At 46.6% G+C, this 22,077-nt stretch overlaps 2 protein-coding genes across 3 annotated transcripts in view; one reads left to right on the forward strand and one right to left on the reverse strand.

Moving 5' to 3' along the window:
- Positions 1-11,429, forward strand: prkd4 (protein kinase D4). Of its 2 annotated transcripts, none has more exons than XM_068587565.1 (19): positions 1-506; positions 835-1,007; positions 3,337-3,478; positions 4,228-4,359; positions 4,461-4,615; positions 4,709-4,904; positions 5,636-5,719; positions 5,956-6,106; positions 6,381-6,504; positions 6,969-7,046; positions 7,150-7,360; positions 7,591-7,622; positions 7,730-7,802; positions 8,317-8,423; positions 8,525-8,686; positions 9,139-9,237; positions 9,328-9,595; positions 9,793-9,878; positions 10,003-11,429. In XM_068587565.1, the coding sequence occupies exons 2-19, from the start codon at positions 852-854 to the stop codon at positions 10,165-10,167; spliced, it is 2,421 nt and encodes an 806-aa protein (XP_068443666.1). In that variant the 5' UTR covers positions 1-506; positions 835-851; the 3' UTR covers positions 10,168-11,429. The 2 variants fall into 2 exon arrangements, with proteins under 2 accessions (XP_068443666.1, XP_068443667.1); XM_068587566.1 differs by having other exon boundaries at positions 862-1,007.
- actn3b (actinin alpha 3b) overlaps positions 10,314-22,077 on the reverse strand; it is a 27,451-nt gene continuing 15,687 nt past the window's right edge. The window contains exons 2-21 of the mRNA XM_068587564.1: positions 20,425-20,539; positions 19,861-19,980; positions 19,182-19,268; positions 18,245-18,332; positions 17,934-18,012; positions 17,297-17,378; positions 16,921-17,006; positions 16,681-16,773; positions 15,857-16,087; positions 15,111-15,258; positions 14,823-14,973; positions 14,055-14,163; positions 13,820-13,960; positions 13,393-13,575; positions 13,172-13,306; positions 12,745-12,924; positions 12,503-12,649; positions 12,243-12,308; positions 11,981-12,139; positions 10,314-11,745 (exon numbers count right to left, since the gene is read on the reverse strand). Coding sequence (XP_068443665.1) covers positions 11,587-11,745; positions 11,981-12,139; positions 12,243-12,308; positions 12,503-12,649; positions 12,745-12,924; positions 13,172-13,306; positions 13,393-13,575; positions 13,820-13,960; positions 14,055-14,163; positions 14,823-14,973; positions 15,111-15,258; positions 15,857-16,087; positions 16,681-16,773; positions 16,921-17,006; positions 17,297-17,378; positions 17,934-18,012; positions 18,245-18,332; positions 19,182-19,268; positions 19,861-19,980; positions 20,425-20,539 — 2,559 coding nt within the window. The 3' untranslated portion in view covers positions 10,314-11,586. The remainder of the gene's footprint in view (positions 11,746-11,980; positions 12,140-12,242; positions 12,309-12,502; positions 12,650-12,744; positions 12,925-13,171; positions 13,307-13,392; positions 13,576-13,819; positions 13,961-14,054; positions 14,164-14,822; positions 14,974-15,110; positions 15,259-15,856; positions 16,088-16,680; positions 16,774-16,920; positions 17,007-17,296; positions 17,379-17,933; positions 18,013-18,244; positions 18,333-19,181; positions 19,269-19,860; positions 19,981-20,424; positions 20,540-22,077) is intronic.

A 22,077-nucleotide genomic window follows, 5' to 3' on the forward strand; every position in this document is an offset into this window, starting at 1 on the left:
ACAGCTCCGACATGGCTGTAGATTTGATGGCTCTTATTGTGAAGGGGCCAGCCTGATTGTGTATTTTATCAAAGGTTCAATAAAGACAAACTCCACTTTTCAAACTAATCCTGTGTCTCGTGCGCTTCCATCTCCGCGGTCGGGAACCTGTGGCGAGTGATGATGACCGTGTGTGTGTGTGTGTGTGTGTGTGAGGGTTTTCACAGCTAAGGTTGGTGGGGTGTTAACCGTACACTGCACCATCACAGCTTCCCTCAGAGGTGAGCGTTTCTCTTTCTCTCTCTCTCTCTTTCTCTCTCGCTCTCTCTCTTTCTCTCTCTCTCTCTTTCTCTCTCGCTGTACGACTTCCTGTCTCACTAGACTGCCGAGCCCCACCAAAAGGAAACCAGACCACCGGAGTGCACGTCGAGTCTGCAGCGCCGCGAGAGATCAGCTGTCACGCCGTTGAGCTGCAGTCCTGCGATTGAGCTCAAAGATAGGAGCTCAAGAGAACCGCGATTCCGAAAGTAAGGTTCCTTACGTTGAGTATTTTGGTGATAGGAAGTCATATTTCTGTGTATTAACTTCTTGAAATGTGTCACTTTCTAAATTTAACCTGGTGACTCAGTGGATGATGAACGAGGCGGTTCATCCAACTAAAAAATATAAGTTTACATCCTCAAATCAAATGTAGAGAAACCTATAATGTGCTTGTTTTGAGTCGCCAGGTGTAGTTTTATAAAATAACATTTTAATCTGATCAGTTTTTTTCATCTATTTTTCTCAGAAACTCTGAAAGTAAGAAGTGTAGTCCTGAATATGTCTTCCTCTCTGTAATAAACTGATCCCATGTAGCCACAGGACCTTTCTCCATGTCCGCAGTGACTCCCTCCAGTCCCAGCAAGTTCACGGCGCCGGTTCTGGTCCAGTTCCAGCTCGGCCTCTTCAGGGAGCTGGTCCGAGTCCCCGCCGGCAGCCGGAGCTATCGCCATGCCAAGAGGCTGGCTGCAGAGATCATAGAGCGCAAGGTAACGCTCACGCTTGCTTCTCGCCGCAGGCCTCGAGCATTTCAAGGGTTCTTTACGCTGCGAGTCAGGAAGGTGAGGCGCCTTCAAGGAGCATTTCATCAAAGTGACTCGTGAAAGATGCTATCGGGCATCATGGGGACGGGTTCTTTTGGACTCTGACTCGTACTACATGGGGAAAGTTTGGAGATGGCAACCTCTGCTGCATCAGTTTGACCATTTTAAGAAACATAAAACAAGGCAGAGTGATTTATCTTGAACTTGGTGTCTGTTTTAACCAACAGCAACCTATGTTTAGGCCCTTTTCTCAAATACGATACCCAAACTAAAAAGGGTGCATCTCTGCAACCACGAGGGCTTTTTAAATACTTTGGGTGTTATAATAAAAGGTACACGTGTGAGATTGTGTTCAGATGTGTAAATATCAGTCTGTATCTTACTGGTTGAGAGTAAATGAAGATGACACACAGAAGAAAATAAAAAGGTTTCAGGTTCGCCTAGAAAAAAAAACTCACTTTCAGGGTGATGATTTGTTTGAAATGATGCAGCTGTAAGGTTCAACTCTCACCCAGATCACAGCACAACGTGGTAACATTCTCTCTGCAAAGGTTGACTTTGATAAAGTGAAACAGAAGAAAGTTAGAGAGCCTTTAGTACAGAGAGGATTTAGCATTGGGCCTCATTTGCGCACATCTGTGACATTTGAATTTTCTCACGTACCAAACTATATATTCCACTTGTAGATTACTTATGTTGTTCAAAACCTCCAAATACTGCAGTTTTTTTTTCATAAAACATGCTAAGATTTATAGTTTTATACAACAATCGCTCAGTCTGCCCCCCCCAAGGGGGTTGAAGGGTTTTTTAAACGTTTCATCTTGCGTCCCCTGATGGGAGGAGTTCAACTTTAAACGTCTTTCCGTCTACGTGTCAGGTTAAAAGCAAGTAGACCCCTTTTTAAAAGCCGTCGTGACTACTGGTTAAAACGGAAACATTGTTCAGCTCGTGGCCAGAATGTGGTGGTTAAAATCCTACACCTGCAGGCGTAGTCTCACTCTGATGACGTCGTCGCGTTGATGGACAGGTTTCGTGAAGTCGACCCCTCAACAGCAGCCTCAAAGAGCTTAAGTGAGCAAGAAAAACAAACTAAAAGGCGTTATTACTAATAAGTGTGAGTGATCTTTAACCGACTCGACAAAACACTGCTTGGAAAATGTTCAGCTGCCGCTTGGAGCCTCTCGTCAGAGTCAGCAAGTGGACTTTGAAAGGTCACCTTCTGCCAGAAGGAGGATCGTGTCGGTTAGTAAAACCCCTCAATGTCACGACCTCTTCACTGATGAAAGATTAGTAATGAGTTCATGTTCAGAGCGGTAACATCTGCAGTCAGGAGGTTAGCGGTGCATCGAGTAGATGAGGTCCCATAACGATGTTGGTGAGTTGCAGGTGTCTGGTCGCTCGTGTCGGCCGCTCTGGCCTTCAAACTGCTTCAGTTACAGAGACTCTGTGGTCACGAAGAGCGCAGCAAACTTTCCAACCACAGCTTCTCCCCCACTGTGTCTCTCTCACACACACACACACTCATTCTGCCTCGCTCACACCGAGGCGCCTTTCCAACTTTGATCTTTTCTCTAGTTTCCCGGCAGCAGGTCAGCTCGGGCTGAAGAGCGTTCACTCGCGTGTCGCTGTATCTCCACTCCTAACATCTCACTAGTTTAGGGTCAGACAAAGATGTTCCCATGTGTTCAAATTATTCGCTGAAATCTGCTTCAATCCACTTCAGAGTCTCAGGATCCTTCAGTTCATGTTAAAATCTATATTTTCTGATCATAGGATGGGTGGAGCCAGAGATGAATGCACCTAAATATTGAGCTGTCGCTCGCTTTGCTTCATATTTGTCCATCACTTTATTATGTCCAGGTAGACCTCCATGTTTAACAAACCCACAGGTGATGGGATTAACCCCTACCTGGCCAAAGTGCTGGTTTATCTTTTTCTCACAACTTGAACCTCACTCCAGTCTCTCAGTTCTCAGCCTTGTGGCATGTTTTTACATCACCTTCATCTCTTCTCGACCGAGCCAGGGCACGGCTCGAGTCGGTAAAAAGATTTACTGAGCGGTTCCATCTCTTTCTTTCAACACACTGATCAGTGACGTAAGGCTATGTTCTGTACTAACACATGGAGATCTATGTTGGTCTGTTCCGCCCCAGCTGGTGGATCTTATTCATTCTAGCAGCACTTGGAAAAAAGGTTTAAATTTAGCCGGTTTCTTGGATGAAGCCTCGGCTCTGTGACTGAGTGTGTGTGTGTGTGTGTGTGTGTGTGTGTTCAGGCTCCAGACTGCAGCGTGGTCGGTGTCGGGGGGGAGAAGATTCTGCTGTTCAGACATCAGTCCGCCTCGGAGCAGCTGCTGCAACGTCTGACGGACCAGGACGAGCTGCAGGATGGAGACTTCATCGAGGTCATCGTCGCAGGTCAGCCAAAACGAGAACAACGGAGCATCTTGCTCTTATTTATTCTTTATTCTCTGCTCTGACTCACTGAAAGTGTTTTGTAAGTACAGCAGCCAGATACTAGCCATCGTTTTGTCCCAGCAGCTAAACTAACCGCGTTATTTAAGAGGAATTGGAGTCTTAATTTGGAGAGAAACATCAGAAATACTTAAAGAACATCAAAAGCCTCCTGCTTCTGATAACACGGATAATTATTTTCAGTATTTCTTTGCTCCCTTGGTTTCGTGCACCTTGTTAGCATTTCACACATCAGATCCACACACAGTGTGAAGTTATCTGTGGGGTGCAGAGTCGGGATGCATTAGAGCCAACGAGCTTTACAAAGCTACTAAATATGTCTGAGTACAAAAATACGGCAAAAATAAATCCCATAAAGACCACAGGAGAAGCTCATCTCTTGGAAGCTTTCATGCTGATTAGGACTCTTTCAGGTCAGGAGGTGGTGAAGTGTATTTCACATCTTGGAAAAAAATGATCTGAAATATACATCCCACCTTAAAACTGACACTAATGCACATTGGAACTACCTGAAACTCATTGTGTGCGCTGCCAGATTGTCGAGCATGAAGGAAAAAAAACATGCAAAAGTGGAGCTGCCTGGCTTCAGGACCCGAAGACAAACATGCAAAACAGATGCAAAAAAACCGATGCAATGCAAGTCAGAAAATACTCACGCCATGTCTTTTTTAAATTTGTTTAATGTGACTCAGGATCAGCGTCCGTCACTGAGCTGAGGATCCGCCCGCACACACTGGTGGTGCACTCGTACCGGACTCCCACTTTCTGCCACCACTGTGGGGAAATGTTGTGGGGCCTCGTGCGGCAGGGACTGAAATGTGACGGTAAAGCCGCCCCGCTGGCGTTTCCACGGTGTGAGGAGAAAGAAAAAAGTTGACTCAGTGTGTCAAACTGTCTCTCTCCCTCCACTCCTCCTCGTCTTCAGGCTGCGGTTTGGACTTTCACAAACGTTGCGCTTTCCTGTTGCCCAACGACTGCAGCCGAGCGCGGCGGCAGGTCAGCACCAGCCTCTCCCTGTTCCCGCCCCGACGACCCCGGACGCACTCGCTGTCCAATCAGGCCGGAGGCAGCCTGGAAGAGGTACGTCCGCTGAGCTTCAGGTCAAAGGAGGTCACACGTTTGCACTCTTTCAAGTGATGAACTTCACGTCTCTCGCCGTCCGTCCTCCTCCAGATCAGCATGTCCAAGCCCTCGTCCAGGCCCGTGTCGTGGGTGGAGCCGCCCGTCTGGCTGGGCGTCGGCTCCGGCGACGCGAGCGGGGCTCAGGTGCCTCACACCTTCCACATCCACAGCTACACCAAACCCACGGTGTGCCGGCACTGCCACCGGCTGCTCAAAGGGCTCTTCAGGCAGGGGCTGCAGTGCTCAGGTGAGCTGGACGCCGGGCAAACGGACTCGTTTAGGCTCAGGATTCATGCTCCGCTTATGGAGAACCCAGCACCAGCAGCCGATTAGCTTAGCGTAGCCACCTACCAGCACCTCAAATCTCACTTATTAAGACATTACATCTAATTTAGTTTAATCCCAACACCGGGATGAGGCGCAGCAGATTATTTGTTGGCCCGTTGCAGGAAGATCTCCTCTTCCAACTTTTAGTTTCTTTAGTTTGTAATTCAATGCAAACATTTGTTGTATCAGCACGCTTTGATGAAATAACAACAACACGAAGAAGTGAATTACTGGGTAAACACATGAAGTGCTGCATCAGCAACATTAGAGAATGTAATAATCATATACAAGCTTTTTTTCTGGAGCTTTCAACCACGTCCCACAGTCTTCCTCAGTGGATGGAGTTATTTAAACTACCTCTATGAGCCTGCAAGCTGTCAGAAATCTATGTAAAAGTGTTTCGCTTGAGTTAAATGAAGACAGTATTTGCCTGCAGCGATGAGTTGTGTAACACATTCAAACATTTTCCTCCTCTGAGGCGGTTTTTAGATGCTCCGTTCCAGCAGCGCTTTAGTCTCAATGAGCCATTTGTGTATTTAGGCCCAAAGCTTTTGCTACTTTCCCCTGAATGTGTTTCTCAGAGCTCAGAAATGAAAAATCATTTCATGAAATGCTTCTTTCGACCCGCCCTCCTCGTCTCTGACGTCTCAGACTGCAGGTTTAACTGCCATCGGCGCTGCGAGCTGCTCGTCCCCCGAGACTGTCCAGGAGAGAGGAGAGGCCTCAACGGGGAAGGTGAGCAGTCCACGGTCTCGCTTGTCATGAGTTTTACTGCTTTTCTCTGGGGTTTTTTTAATCATTAAAAAAGTGAATACATTTTTTGGTTTATTGCTCGAACAAATCAAGACATAAGAGAAGCGCCTCACGTTGCATTCCTCCCTATTTTGTGTCTCTTTAAAAAGGAAACGTTATGTCTAGATAATCAGAAGTTGCGGTCCTGATATCTTTTGTCCATGATGTCATTTCCCCAGAATCCTCGGCGGCGGGTCACAGCTGCCCCGCAGACCCCGAGGACGATGACTCAGAGCTCTGCAGCACCGTGACGTCGGACGTCTCCGACGACGAGATGTCCACAGACGGAGACGGGACGACGGGAGATGAGCGACCGCGAGAGCCGATGAGGTCAGAGGGTCGTTAATTTATTCTGATGACGTCATCCCGTTGTCACCAGACAGCGTCCTGACGGATGTGACTCCTGAGTACTGAGACACTCATCTTTCCTGTTGTCCATCACTGAATTCATCATCAACTTTGCGGGCAGTGAGCTTACTGTCACCTAGAGGCGTTTAGGAGACGCTACAGGGAGCACCTGCTCCCTCACTGCCACGAAAAAGTGACTTTTGAATCAGTTCTTCTCCCTAAAATCTGCCTCTTCTGTGTCCCGGCTGTCCTTCAGTCCGTGTTTCAGCAGCTACATCCCTCTGATGAGGCTCGTCCAGTCGGTGCATCACTCAAAGAAGAGAGCGGGAGGAGTGCTGAGAGAGGGATGGCTGCTGCATCACACCGACACAGACACACTGGTGAGAGACACACACACACACACACACACACACACACTAAAACAGAGCGTGTTTGTGCGTGTAAGAGATGCAACACTTCTGCCAAGAAAGAAAAAGCTGCAGATGAACGATAAATAAAACCTGCATGTATATCTTCTTATAATTCTTTGCATTTTCTGTCCTTTTGTGGCACAAAATAAAATATAAAAATATGTTGTCAAGTTTCCAGCTTAGAGCCCAGAGGATGAATCAAGGGAAGCAACTCTATTAATGACTATAATAATAACTTTAACCCACAACCACAACCTACAGCTAAGGTCTAACTGAATAGGTGTGTGTGAACATTATTCATCTGAAACTCCACGACGTGTAAATGGACCTGACTGACAAGACGCTCGTGCGTCCTCTGGGATCAACCGGTTCACTCACTTCCCTCAAACACTGATTCGTCACGAGTTGTTGCTGTCCCCTTCCTGTCTTTACAGAGGAAACGTCATTACTGGATCCTGGACTGGAAGAGCATCACTCTGTACCAGAACGAGAGCAGCACCAAGTACTACAAGGTAGAGCGGCCCACCGGCGCTCACAGGATAAAACATGTACAATGGTGGGTGTTCCTTTAATTTATGAGCTAAGAATGGCGATGTTTGTGTGTTAATCCCTCAGGAGGTCGCTCTGTCCGAGGTGCTGCGGGTCCGAGGCCCCGCCCACCTCACCGTGGCCCCGTTGCCGGGCAGCGGCGCCCACACCTTGGAGGTGGTCACGGCCTCGCTGGTGTACTGCGTGGCGGCCGGAGAGGACGGGCCGGCCTGGGAGAGCGCCATCCGCCGCGCTCTGATGCCCGTGCAGAGCAGCGGGGGACGCGGCGAGGAGAGAGGTGGCGTCCCACAAATAACACCTCAAATAAAAAGTGTTGCGCAATACCCGATGGAGGCGTTGAAACATGATGCGTTCTGGGAGACAGAATCTGGGTTGTGTAACAAATACGCTTTAGGGAGGAATTTGTCGATGTTCTCATGAGTCAGACGACCTCCAAACAAGCGTGAATCACTTTCTATGTCTCATAAAAATAAGTCTCTTTATTAAAATGATCTGCTCCGATTCCAGATAAAGATGAAACGCTCTGCAGTGACGGCGCGGTGAGGATCATCACACCTATTGGTTCATAGTTAATCCTGATGAACTTGTTACCTCGGTGTGTTGAAGTGTGTGTGTGTGTGTGTGTGTGTGTGTGTGTGTGTTGCAGGACATCAGCTCGGTGTATCAGATCTCCACAGACGAGGTGCTGGGCTCAGGCCAGTTTGGAGTGGTGTACAAAGGTGATCATTATTATTATTATTATTATTATTATTATTATTACAATAATTATTACAAGTTCCTATGTCCAGCAAAGAAAGACGTCATCTTCTTGGGAGGTTCGCAGCAGAGACACAGATTAAAATATTAACTCTTTGCTTTAAGTTCTTCAAAAGCTATGAAAATATAAGATTTTTATTTTTTGTAGTTGTTGATTTCTAGAAGAATTTCCTTGACTTGATTTTGATTGGAAACTAATTCATTGTCATGAATACCATAATTCAGTCATAACATTTTGGGACTCCTGATTAAGAGAAGCTTTAGAAGGTATTTATTGTAATTTATAATAATTTTGCTTATTGAACGATCACTAATAACAAAAGTTACGGATTCTTTTTAAGAAACTTTCAAGGAAATAAATATGAAAATAAGGACTTGTAATTGTACAGCATTACCAAACTCTCTGTAAACTCAAAATTGCTGAATTAATGCAGAAAGGATTGAATAAAAGAGTAACACGCGTGTCTTCTTCCTCAGGGACTCACAGGAAGTCGGGTCGGCCGGTCGCCATCAAAGTCATCGACAAGACGCGTTTCCCCACCAAACTGGAGAGACAGCTGAGGAACGAAGTCGCCATCTTGCAGGTTCTTGTTTTTCATCTTTTATCTCTGTATGTATTGTCAGATTGTTTTCTGTAACATCTGATATGTAAATACGTGTACTTGTATATTTGTGTGTTGCCCAGAATCTGTCCCACGCGGGCGTGGTCCTGCTGGAGGGGATGTTCGAGACGCTGCAATACGTCTTCGTGGTCATGGAGAAGCTCCACGGAGACATGCTGGAGATGATCCTGTCCAGCGAGCGAGGCCGACTCCCCGAACGCAACACGCGCTTCCTGGTCGCGCAGGTGAGGATCCCTCCACCTGGAGGACGCTTCAATTACCATCATTTTATGTTTTGTGGTTAGAAAATATCTTTTATTGAAACTTCTGGAGTTTCAAAGGTAAGAAAATCCACAGCTTCCTGTTACAAAAGCACCGTACATGTTTTCCCTCGGGCCTGTATTTAGAGTAACCTGAACCGGTAGGTTACTTGAGGTGGACAATATAATAAGAACACTAATGACTCTCAATCGTCCCCTGGATGATGGATGCAGCAGTAGTGTCGGTGGAGGAGAAGAAAGGCCACTTTTTAAATGAATTATTGTCTTGGCAGTCGATAACGATCCATTAATTCAGGTCATTTAAAGCGTCATCAAACAGTTTGAGTCACATTTCAGCTTGATCTTCTGCATGAATACGGTTTAAAAGCTTTGCACTACGACTGTTCTTCCTCATGTTTTTGTCCCGTCTGCTGCAGATCCTCGAGGCTCTGCGCTATCTGCACTTCAAACACATCGCTCACTGCGACCTCAAACCTGAGAACGTGCTGTTGGCCTCTGCGGATCCTTTCCCTCAGGTGGGATCTCTTAAAACATGATTTTTCACACGTTTTCATGTGGAGTCGAGACGTCAACCCCCCCCCCCCCCTTCCACTCGCGTGTCGCAGGTGAAGCTGTGCGACTTCGGCTTCGCCCGCATCATCGGCGAGAAGTCGTTCCGCCGCTCCGTCGTGGGCACGCCGGCTTACCTGGCGCCCGAGGTGATCAGCAACAGCGGCTACAACCGCTCCCTGGACATGTGGTCCGTGGGCGTCATCATGTACGTGAGCCTGAGCGGCACGTTCCCCTTCAACGAGGACGAGGACATCAGGCAGCAGATCACCAACGCCGCCTTCATGTACCCGCGACAACCGTGGGCCTCCATCTCTCTGGAGGGTAACGAAGGTTTCTTTATTGTTAACTCTTCCTGTTGGTGCTTTTAAACGATGAGATCATTGTTCTTCTCCCGAGGTTTTTTTCTTCTTTTCTAACACCCGAATTAAGATTGAATTCTCCTGTTGTCCACCGGGTGGCACCAGTGCACACATCTTGGGACAGGAGAGTAAATCCTTGCTGTGTCTTCTCCTCTGCAGCTGTGAGTCTCATCAACAACCTGCTGCAGGTGTCGGTCAGACGGAGGTTCAGCGTGGGCAAAACACTGGGACACGCCTGGCTGCAGGTGAGTTACTGCACTCGATGTAACTCGATGCTCCTTATGTATTAATATTAAATCATTTCAATCAACAGAAGGCGTGCTAAATCAGGAAAACCCGACTGACACGTTCCCATCTTCCCCGCTGCAGGACTTCCAGCTGTGGTGTGACCTCCGGGAGTTCGAGCAGCGGCGTGGCGGCAGGTTTCTGACGCACCGCGGAGACGAGGAGCGCTGGATGCGCTACGCCCAGGAGAGAGGCCTGGACTTCCCGTCCCACCTCAGACGGGACGCCGACGACGACCCCGACGTGTGACCTCGACATCGGAGACGGGAGTCAAAGGTCGGACAGTCGTTTTATTACACATGCACAAAACAATTAGAATTCATTAGCTTTGCGGTGAAAGAGTCGTCCTTAAAGACAGCGACACAGTTACTCCAGAAAAGACAACACGACGTCTGTTTAGTAATATACTTTTCCTTTTTTATTCCAAGTTGAGGTTTTTTAAAATGGAACTGTTTTTTTTTTTTTGTGGCGTCTGTGATGATGGACAGAATGAGAAACCTGGAGCACATGCAATCAAAAATATCACCGTCACACATCCGGAGGAGTCGACTCGCACTGACCATCATGGCCGACCTGACGATGGGACCAAAACCCTATTTGCTGCGTCACTGACATAGGCCTGCTGTGGTCCCACATACAGTATTGATTCTTCTTATTTTGTCCATAACTTCCCGTCGCCTCTCGCTGCTCGACACCTCTCTCTCCGTCTGTGTCCCTAAACAATAAATAAATCAACCTTTTGCGTGTTTTAGATGTGACGTCAAAGCGAGCTGAGGTGGGATCGGTCTGTCTGTCTTCGTTCTTAAGTCCCCATCCAGCCGTGGCCCTCTCTCTCTGTCTGTTTACCCATAGTGCTTTGCTCTGAGTCGCTCTCTCTCTATGCATTTTAATGTTCAGGTGCTTCCACTCACCCTCCGTTTGTACCTGAGCTTAAAGCTCTAAGATCTTCAGGTGTCAAAGTGCTGTGGCGTTGTATTATAACGGAGTGGGTATTTTATAGTATTGGACTGGCGTTGTGACATCATAGCACCTGACCTGCTCCTTGTAATGCGGTTTGTGTTTAATAATGAGGAGGAGGAGGAGACTCTTAAAGACAGCGTTTCTAAACTTCAACATAGCATGCGTCTGCACAAATACACAACCAACCAAACCAACTGACCAACCAGCTTTTTATCACGTTTTTCTTCTTTAATTACCCTTCTACAAAAAAAAAAAGTCATCTGAGAGAGAGAGGGGGAGAGCAGGAGGCTTTGCTGGCAATAACTTCTTTCTCTGAGCGACTCTCTCCCTCGTTACCTCCTTCTGTTCGACGTCTCCTAAAGGCCGGTGTGGTATATGTATTGCTTACATAATCAGTGCAAAACCTGCCACTTCCTGGTTATTTTAAAGGCGTCCTAACAGAAACGAGGGCCAAGCCGGTTCCAACCGCTTCAATTGAGCAAAGCCTTCTACTCTCATCCTCTCTGGACAGTGTTTTTGGGGCGTGGGTGGGTGAGGGAGGAAGAGGAGGGAGTGAAGGGAAAGAAAGTTAAGATTTGAAAGAGGAAGAAATGATAGCATAGAAGGACAGTGGAAGGGGTTTAGTCGCTCTCTCCACATTGGAGAAATAGGAGCTGGGAAGAAGGGGATGGGAGGAGGTGAGGAGGAGAAGCAGCAGCTTTTTTTTGTTTATAAGTCGCTCTCCCCGTAGAGGGCGCTGGAGAAGGAGATGTAGTCCAGGGCGCCGGTGGTGCCGTCGGATCCGATGTACCTGGTCATGCGGCTGATGCAGTACTCGGCCTGCTCGGGCGGCAGCTCCCTGCGCAGCTCCTCCATCGTGATGTAACTCTGGAGGGCGAGAGAGAGGCAAGAGGGGGATGATTTATGGCGACGAAGACCCTGTGACTGGATTTATGCTTTGCCAGGACAGCCGGCCTTCATTTTGCAACATAAACGACCCGACGTGACCTGATGGAGGTTATATATTGTTGCCTCTTGGTGTGTTGGACCTCTGCTCATGTGTAATATTTGTAAACGCGGCGCTTAGACGGACGCCAACAGGAAGCGGCGTTGGCGTGCTCACCTTGTCCGAGGCCAGGATCTTGAAGGAGGCCATGACCTGTTCCGCAGTGTCGGTCTCGGCGGTCTCGCGAGTCATGAAGTCGATGAAGGCCTGGAAGGTCACGACGCCCGTGTTGTTGGGGTCGACCAGGGTCATGATGCGAGCGAACTCCACCTCACCCTGTTGAGAGCGACACGTTCAGTCCAGACGCTCGTTGGTGAAATGACTAAGTGAAACCTCTCAGTTGTGTCGTTTACTCTGAAACTGTGCGCGTTGAGCTCACCAGATCGTAGCCCATGGAGATGAGGCAGGCACGGAAGTCGTCTGGATCCATCATGCCGTTTCTCTTCTGCAGGCCACAACACGAAATGTTACAAAATGACAAAGCCCGCATTTTATTATCATGGTCGAGCTTGAATATGAAGCGTTAGTCTTGAATTTGAGTACAAAAAAAACATGCATAGATAAAAATAGACACTGTGTGTCATTGAGCCCAGTTTACACCAAGATCCAGTTTTTTCAAACGGTCCTTGAACGCCTCACCCTGTCGAAGTGGTTGAAGGAGGCCCTGAACTCGTTGAGCTGCTCCTGGCTGATGCCCTTGGCGTCGCGGGTCAGGATCTGGTTCTCCACTTCGTTGATGGTTCTGGCGATGGTGGTGAGCAGCTGCTCCCAGCCCACGCGCACGTGCTGCAGAGGAGGAGGAAGAAGATGCACTTCAAGCACATGAGATAAAAGAGGAGGAGCCTGTCCTGTGGTCACGGCTGCGGCGACGCCCAGCGTACCTCCATGGTGTAGTTGGTGTGCTTGTTGTCAAAGATGAGGGACTCCTGGCTGAGCTGGTGGTCGCCCTCCAGCTTGTCGATGTTGGATTTGTAGTTGATGATGTTCTGCTCGTACTGCTTCAGGCTGTTCATCTGTTCCTCCAGGGAGCCGGCGATGTCCACGGACACGTGGCTGATCTCCTGCAGGGGAGGGAGGGAACATTTTAATCATAACCAGCATGTTTAGTTCTAAATCATTTGTGTACGATCACGATTAATATCGGAGCAATGAGCTAAAAGTAAATAGTAACATCTTTACATAATACTCTGCTCGACTGCCTTTTTTTACCTAAATTATGACTTAAATGTATTTTGTCAACGACAGACTCTTTCCCGTTTCCCTCTCGTCCCGCTGCAGAGACTCGAGGGTGTTTCAGTGAGCGCGTACCTCCATCTTGGTTTGAATCCAGGGTCCGATGATGTTGGCCTGGGCGGCGAACTGGCGCCTCAGCCTCTCGTTGGCCTGCTGTCTGGCCACCTCCTCCTGGAGCATTTGGTCTCTGAGGGGAACGAGGTGCTTCACCTGCGGGCGGACAAATCAAACGCGCTCACAGGAGGGAAACAAGTCGACCGACGTGCTTTTAGATTCGCGCTTTAGATTCAACTCACAGTGTCCCACTTAGTGCTGATGTCCTGGGGGGAGAGGTTGGTGTACGGGTTGATGCCGGACAGCTTGATGCCGTAGGTCTGGGCGATCTTCAGGATCTCGTTGTGGATGCCCATGGTGGCCATGCGCTCCTTGTCGGCCTCGGGCAGGGTGGCCTTGAACTGGTCGTGGGCGGTGATCAGACTCTGAAAAAAGGCAGATCGGGTCGATGTTACACCCGGGAGACATCGCAGAGACCTTCGTGCAGAAAATGTGAGTTTAAGTACCGCTATGTTTTCTTAATCTAAATATTTATTTGCTTTTCTAGACCAGTATTAAGATTTATTCCAGTAAACTACCAATTAGAGAAAAATGTGACTCTTGTGTATTTAATAGATTTTACCAAACAAGACCGCGTTAGCTGTAAAAGGTAAGCGCTCATAATAATACCTGGATCTCCTCAATGCTGTGGACGATGAACATGTCCTGCAGGTCCTCCATGGCTCCGTCCATCCAGTTGTTGAAGGGCGCCGCCCTCTTGGCGAACTCCAGGTACAGCTGGTCGATGGTCTCCCACAGCTTCTCCACACGCTACACACACACACAGACAGTTAAAGAAGGCGTGGACAGCTTTACTGTATCCTACGGCCGTGCTGTGTGTGTGTGTGTGTGTGTGTGTGTGTACCTCCAGTGCGTCCCTCCTCTTCTGGGTGAGGGTGCCCAGGTTGTCCCACTGGTCACAGATGCCCTGGCAGCGAGCGTTGACTGTGGCAGCGTCGTGGTAGTCCAGCTCACTGGGATTGAAAAACGCCACGATTAATCATCTCCACCAGCGACGGAACTAAAACGCTATCTTGACTCACAAGGTCCTTTTCAAAGATGACTTAATATCGTCTGAACCCACCTGGATTTAATCTCTTGTAACCTCATAGTTTCTATAAAATGCAGAACACCTGCCACCTTTTAAGCTCACATTTCCCCCAAATATCTGGAGTCACACACTAGAATATTTAATGCTGTAACCTGTACTGTTTGAACATTTTGTGCTTTTTAAGTACATCATTCACCTTCTGTGGCGCGCGTACACATCCAGCATCACGGTGCTGAGCGGCCTCTATGGCATCAAAGGGATTACATCAAAACTATCAGCGAACTAAAGCTCCAGAGGAGCCGTGCGGAATGAGCAAAAGTCGAGATCAGAGGTTTCTGCTCCACCACGAGCCGTCCTTTCATCTTCCCATCCCTCTCTCATTAATATGATTTCCACTTATTCACACTTTTGTTCTTCACACCCTCGTCTCTCTCTCATCGCGACCGCATCCCGAAACATTGGACTCCCCGTCGTCTCCATCTAACGTCACCGCCATTCTTATTCCTCGTTCTCATCAGTGTCTTTAAAGCGCTCCCCCCCCCAATCCACACACACAGACACACACACACACTCTCTTCTTACTTCAGCTCCTGGGCGATGGCGGCGATCTGCTCCACTCTGTCCTGGTGAGCGGCGAGGTCGCTCTCGAAAGCCTCGTGCTTCCTCATCAGGGCTCTGATCTCCATCAGCGAGGCCGACTCGTAGTCCTTCTGGGACAGCAGGTCCTCTTTACCTGAAACGCACACGTTAAACTACAGAATTGTCCACGGAGACTAACTTTATTTAACACTCGCATCGCTTACGCTGACACAATCCCTGCCACATTTGTCGTAGTGTCTTAACTGAAAGGACCGCGTTGCTCATCCCTACCTCCAGTCCAGGACTCGTGCATGGAGCACTTCTGCTTGAACTTCTCGGCCAGGTGGTCGAGTCTCTCCAGGCGGCGGATCTCGGTGAGCAGCCACTCCTCGTAGCCCTTCTCCACGCCCTCCAGACCCTTCCAGGCGTTGGCGATGTCCTGGCAGAGAGAGAGAGAAAGAGAGAGGCGTCCTCAGTGTCACACTTTAAATACAAGGATTTCTAATCGTTCTTTTGAGACATTTTTGAGGGAATTTAGTGTTTAGAATTTGAATAAAGACTAGTATCTTCTCAATTTTTACATCTTTTCTTAAATGCACCTTTTTTAAAAAGGCACTTGCATATGAAACGCATACTCATGTGTTATATCAAACAATCTCAGCTCTTTATATAATGGCACAACGAACTGTGGACAAATTGTTTTGGTGGTGTAAATTGGTTAGACAAAAATCTTAGGTTCACAAAAGCAGTGGAAAATACGAATAAAATGGTAGATACATGGAAATAAACGTCTAATACTAAATGTATTATTGTTTAAGTAGACTTGTTGTCACTACTTTAATCAAAAAGAGAAGATGAGACTTAGAAATGACTTCATACTACAGATCAAGCTTCATTTTGTTTTCAAACTAAATGTTTACTATTTGAGTCGAACATTATTTTTCATAGGGGGTTAAAATGATTTGAGCATCTTTTATAGGCTGTCACACAACACAGAAGTAATAAGTCCACTGAAGCTAAAACGCGGCCGTGCTCACCGACACCATCTTGCCCTCTGACGGCATGAAGGCGGGCCGGTTGCTCAGCCTCAGCTTGGTCTGCAGGGTGTTGAAGTTGATCTCCAGTTGGCACTTCTCCTGCACGCGGGGCGGCTTGTGGATGCGGCGGTAGTCTCTGAAGTCCTCCAGCTTCTGCTGCATGGCGCGCATGGTCTGCTCCGCCGTGCGGTTCTCCAGCCAGGGGATGGTGCGGCGGATCCACTCCAGCAGCTGCGGGACGGGAAAGATTACTCTTGAGCGTGTTATGAACTCTCAGCCTGTTTCTCCTGGAACGGTCCTGCGAATGTCTAGACTTAGGTAAATCTACGTCTGTATGTAGGACTGTGAAGGCCGAATACTTTGAAGTTTTAAGACCAAACGCTGTGTCTGTGAAAAGCTGTGATGCCCTTTGTCATTATTTTTTAGCATCTTATTCAACAGAAAAGCAAATGAATTAAATAAGACTCAATAGGTTAATTAAATTAAGGAAAATATGTATCGCTGCCACACTTTGTTCCAACAGCAGAACACGTCTTGACTTTGAGATGCAGATCCAGGAACACACAACACTTTGTTGTTAAAAACTTTGCCTTTTTCTGCACATGCTGTTACATTGATCATAACAGGTTATTTATAAAAAATTGATTATCTACATTTCTGTATATAGCAAATGCTCTCCCGGGATTTTTAGCGGTATGTCGTGTGAAGTCGGTGCTCAGGGAAAAAAAAAACCTCGGGTGTAAACTGGCGGCGCGCTAACGCGTCGCTGCAGAGGAGGATGTGCAGACGGAGCGTGGGCGGAGGCGGGCGCAGCGGTTTCTCACCTCGCTGGCCAGCTTCTCGTACTCCTCCATGAGCTTCTCGTTCTCCTGGTTCACGGCCAGCACCTTGCAGATACGGTTGGCAGCTGTCTCCGCCTGAGGGAGAGTAACAATTAATACACATTTACTTCACATTTACACTGTTGGAAACAAACTGACGCTCCAAAGAGCCTTTTTGAAAATATATATATTAAAACCATAGAATATATATGACGACATCATGAAAACAAAATACCATCTGACCTGCTCAGCGCCGGCAAAGGCGTGGTAGAAGCAGGACACGTAGGTCATGATGGCCTTCTCGTCGGGTTTGGGTGTGTTCACGATATCTGGGAGGAAGAAATAATAACGTTGAAATATTATAAAAAGAAATTGAACAGTCATCCCTGGTGAGGAAAAAGCCCAAACAAAGTGTCAAAATGTCCCCAATTTTTAAAAATAATAAATAAAATGCAAGCACACATTTAAAACATTATGACCAACTGATTGATTCATAGTTTTCTAATGACTTATGGTTAAAGTCTGAAGCTCCTCTTTACTTCCTGTGTCTACGGCCGACACACCGCTGTGTGTCGGCACTAACAGATGTTTGTCATTCTGATTGTCGTTGCAGTCTCACCTTCAGCGTCGAGCATCTTCGGGATGTCCAGGAACTTCTCGGCCACTTCGAAAGCAGTGTTCAGGTTACCGATGGGGTCGTCCTGCGGGGACACGACATTGCTGTCACACACGGCTGTGCACTGCACGTCACACAAGAGTCATCGCAGCGGCCATAGCCGTGACGCTCACTGAGGAGTCATACACTGTATTTAATCAATACAAACAATGTTTAAATCGTGTGTGTGTGGATTTCATTTTTGTTTTCTTCTTCTATTGTTTCCAACATGTGTGCGCTTTGCGATGCGACCACAGCAGGAAGACAAACTGAAACTACTTCTTCTATTTTTGCAAATGTTCAAATAATATAATTCCCATGTTCAGCACAAAATATCAGAAAGTCGTAATCTAAACATACTGGTATTGATGTTTACCTTCAAAATCCAATTTCATTCATACAATAAATACGCTTTGTGACCTGATTGGATACTAAACATTTTCACAGTATGTGACTTCTAATGCAAAGAAAATAATTAAATGAAAGATAAGAGATATCTTGAGATAGAAAGACTGACAACCATCATAATTCAGAATGAAGACAGAAAATAAAGCGAATGAGACGAGGAAGAAAGGATAACTAGGAAGGGAGGGCGGGTCACCTTTCTCAGTTTGGAGTAGTCGATGAGGTCGGGTCTGTGTCTGTGGATGAGGGCGCACAGAGCCAGGCCGTCCTTCCAACTGAGCCACGAGAAGAGGCGGAGCACCGCGGGGGAGGGAAAAGTGGGAAAAGGAAGTTTCATGAAGGGTGAAGGAGGAAAAAGGTACCAAAAACCAGATAAGGAAGGATGTTACATGTAGGGAGGAGGATGTTACACGGGAAAAACAAAGAGGAAAACATGAAATCCAAGAAGAAAAAAGAAAACATGGCTGCACTTCCCGGTGACGCCACCGCTCGGCGTCCTCGACCCACCTGATGTGGAAGTTCTGCACGTTGACGTTCCTGTAGGGGGCGGTCTTCCTCTGGCACCACAGCAGCAGGCCCTCCTTAGCAGAGGTCTCTGGAGAAGGAAATGGCAGTATAATTATTTTTAAAAAAGGAGGAAAGAGGGTCTTTTCTGAGATTGAAAAGTGGATAAATAAGTAAAGAAAGCTCCACGTCTAGAATCAAGATCTGGTGCTGAAGGAGTGTTTTGTCTGTTTGAAACAAAACTTTACTTTTAAAGTCAGGCTCCTGCAGATAAAGCTTCCCGAACCAGAGGAGAGAAGATGTGTTACGAGAGGTCAGAAGGAGGTTGATGGCAAAGGAAGTCAAGCATGTATGACAGCAGACGATATTGAGGACCGGTAGCAATAAAAGAGGAGTTAGAGAAGATGAAGGTGAGGGTCAGAAGGCTGAGGAAGGTCTCAGACTTTATAAACAATAATTTATTGGGAGCTAAACCTGTCCGACGACATGAAGGTTGTATAAAAAGGGACACGAGGTGCAGATGAAGTTCAGGGAAATGGACTGAATCGTATAATGTGATTTACTGCATATTTTGTTCCACATTAGGAGCGTGTGAGATTGTGAGCGACACAACAAAGACAAATGTGTGTTGCTCGTATGACACACGAGGTGAAGATCGCCAGTCGTCTTCAACGGTGTTTGGAGTTAGATGAGAACACGTGAAGCTATAACCAGTTAGCTTAGCTTAGCATACAGACTGGAAAGAGGGGGACACAGCTAGTCTGTAATAACAAACTCCATCTCCCAGCTTCCCTGAGAGACACTAATTGACATGTTTGTTTAATTTTTTACAAAAACCAAACAGCATAATAACCTTCGACCAATAAGCATGTAGCTTTAAGTTGTGTTGTTAATGTTACGTTATACAAAAGTCAATATTACTTTATAAACACACACACACCTTCTACAGAGATGTCCTGGATGGCAAAGCGCAGGATGATGGTCCAGATCATACCGAGGGTCATCTTCCCGTTACCGTCAACGATTTCTGTCAACACACACACACACACACACACGTTATTAATCATGGGTAAGAGACGTTCACAGACATTCTGTATGGAAACAAAAGGCCCTTTGAGGCCGTTGCTGTGGAGACAAGTTCAATTTCTCGCGGCCTGAAGGCTCAAAAAGCATCTTGACTGCGATGAGAATGAAGAAAAATTATGTAAAAAAATGTAAATTTTAAATATACTCAAGTCCAGTTACTGTTGGTTTTGTCTCTTCAGTTCTCACTACTTTATAGCATATTTAATTTTAATTCAATAAGTGTTTAGAAATAAAAACTTTAATACACTACAGTTTGATTAGCATTTGAAGTGTGTAATCCAAGTTTCCAATATTTCGAGTAAACTCAAGTATTTTAAGATAAATGAAAGCATGTGTGTTTAGTTTGTTCCCAGTTGGTTTGCTCTCCTCCGTCTCGTCTGCTGTGGACTTCAGCCATCTGGAGCTCAAAATACATCCGAGAAATGCAAATATGGTGTGTGACCTTGGTATATTAATTTAGAAGAGCCACAAATAGGCAGCGCAGCGAGGAAGATGACAAAAGGGAGCGTTGTTATTCAGAGCAGGGCTCTCACCCTCAGCGCCGATGGACACCAGCTTGACCCCCTTGCTGCAGATGAAGTCCAGAGCTTTATTCACGTTGGCGATCTTGTGGAAACGCATCTTGCCTTTGTCGGGTTTGGGCAGCCTCTCACCTTGAAAAGTTTAAAACACCGTTACTTATATACACATAATTATGTGTTCAAGTCAAAAGGTTATGGCCTTAAGGAGGATTTGTTGATGGACATTTTATTTTGAAGGCCAAGCAACTGCACGACTAAAGTAACTATTCAGTACTTCTAAAGCAGAAAAACAGCTTTTCATGAGACATTATATGTGTAGTTTAGGATGTCAGTCCTATGGGTGATCCAACACCAGGTGTGAAAACTGTTTGTTTTCCATAACTGGATTAGAATTGACTTCATACCACCTGCGTTGCTTTGAGATGTAGCTCTGAAATCATTCCAAGGAGTAAAATGTTACCGAGAAGAATTAAGGTTAAAATGATGACGGAAAAATCAATTTCTATCCTATTAAGTCCTCAGCATTTGAGAGAGCATCAGTTATTAAAATTTGTCGTGTGTGTGTACGAGATCCACCTGATATGACCTCCAGCAGCAGCATGAGTTTGAGGCCATTTCTAAAATCCTCTTCAATGTTCTCAATCTGTGTCCCGGCCTTCCTCAAGTGGGAGTTACACCAAGCTGTGAAGGTCTGAGAGAGAGAGAGAGAGAGAGAGAGAGAGAGAGAGAGAGAGAGAGAGAGAGAGAGAGAGAGAGAGAGAGAGAGAGAGAGAGAGAGAGAGAGAGAGAGAGAGAGAGAGAGAGAGAGAGAGAGAGAGAGAGAGAGAGAGAGAGAGAGAGAGAGAGAGAGAGAGAGAGAGAGAGAGAGAGAGAGAGAGAGAGAGAGAGAGAGAGAGAGAGAGAGAGAGAGAGAGAGAGAGAGAGAGAGAGAGAGAGACTGTCACCTTTCTGACTGCATGACAAAACACTGACAGCAAGCACTATGAGTATACCTGCCACACACACACACACACACACACGTTTCCCTTTAGAGAGCCGGGACAAAACTGCTTGGCGATGCAGGAAGTGTCCACTTCAATTTGAGCCGTTGTTAGTCGGCTGCTGACGGTGAGACACGAGCTGTGTGCGTCAGCTGGACTCAGCGTCCTGAACCAGAACAATCTGACTCCCGCTTTGTATTATTATTTAGTCTTTTTGATGGTTCGTCTTTTTGTCTATTCCCGTGAGACTTACAAGATGAACACAAAAATCACTTTAACATTGTAAATGCAAAGTGCAGTGTTTTTTTCATAGATATACATTACACGTAGATGGAAACAACAACAACAACAACAACAGGTATTTACTTAAAACATCAGTTATTTGAAGAAAAAAAAATATTATTGGATGTTACTTCTGTTTCTGGAGAAACGACTAACTTTTAATGTGGTTAACGGCGACATAGAATTCGGTACTCATCCTGTTTATACAACATTTCTGGCTTTGGCGTCTTGTATTTTAAATCTTTTACAGCTCAAAAACAGTAGAATAAAGACAGAAAAGGCATTGGATTGGAGCATATTGTTCAATTGTTGATTTCTATTGCTGTTGTACAGCAATTTGGGGCTAATTCTCCGGGACGTCACCTGCTACAAAATCCCATCTTCGGTCAACTGCGTTGAACATTTTCTGAAGCGGAGGCGCTGCGTCTTTCAAAAGCCAGATCTGAGCTTTGGAAACAGAAACTGTTCGTTTAGGCAACGCTGCGGCGGGCAGAAAGCAGACGGGATGGAAATGGCTCTCAGCCGATGAGTGCTTGCTTTAGTCTGTCTGGAAAATTGCCTAATGGCGTCAGTCGTGCACGTCGGGGACAATTCAATTGGTTCCATCAGGACATTCAATCAATCTCTGAATGGTATTTTTGAGAAGCTTTCATGGCGTTTAGCTTCAAATGTGAAGATGGGATGGGAGTGAGTGTGTGTGTGTGTGTTCACATTCATGAGCGTGTGAGTGTGCGTCAGGGCTGCTACTGTAGAGCCACAACTTTGCCAGCGTTTGGAGGATGAGTGGGAGTAGAAGCAGAATAAGTACATGAGCTGAATAACTAACTACAGATGATGGTGTGGGCGAAGAGACGGAGAGAGAGAGAGAGAGAGAGAGAAATCAGCAATACAACCCGGTTTGTGCTCAGTAGAGGTGAGAGCGTACATTTCCATGACAGCAGGAGGACATTTAACACTCTGGAAGTCA

The sequence above is a fragment of the Clinocottus analis genome, unplaced genomic scaffold, assembly GCF_023055335.1.
Source record: "Clinocottus analis isolate CAN_PGR_092001 unplaced genomic scaffold, fCliAna1.0.p SCAF_21, whole genome shotgun sequence".
In the NCBI taxonomy this organism is placed as follows: domain Eukaryota; kingdom Metazoa; phylum Chordata; class Actinopteri; order Perciformes; family Cottidae; genus Clinocottus; species Clinocottus analis.

What these genes read in the sequence shown, in the direction of transcription:
- prkd4 (XM_068587565.1), top strand. Translation starts at nt 852, where the DNA reads ATGTCCGCAGTGACTCCCTCCAGTCCCAGCAAGTTCACGGCGCCGGTT. An exon ending in GAGAGGCCTCAACGGGGAAG is followed by an intron (nt 5,720 to 5,955) that starts GTGAGCAGTCCA and finishes TCATTTCCCCAG; the next exon opens with AATCCTCGGCGGCGGGTCAC. An exon ending in CGCGCTTCCTGGTCGCGCAG is followed by an intron (nt 8,687 to 9,138) that starts GTGAGGATCCCT and finishes CGTCTGCTGCAG; the next exon opens with ATCCTCGAGGCTCTGCGCTA.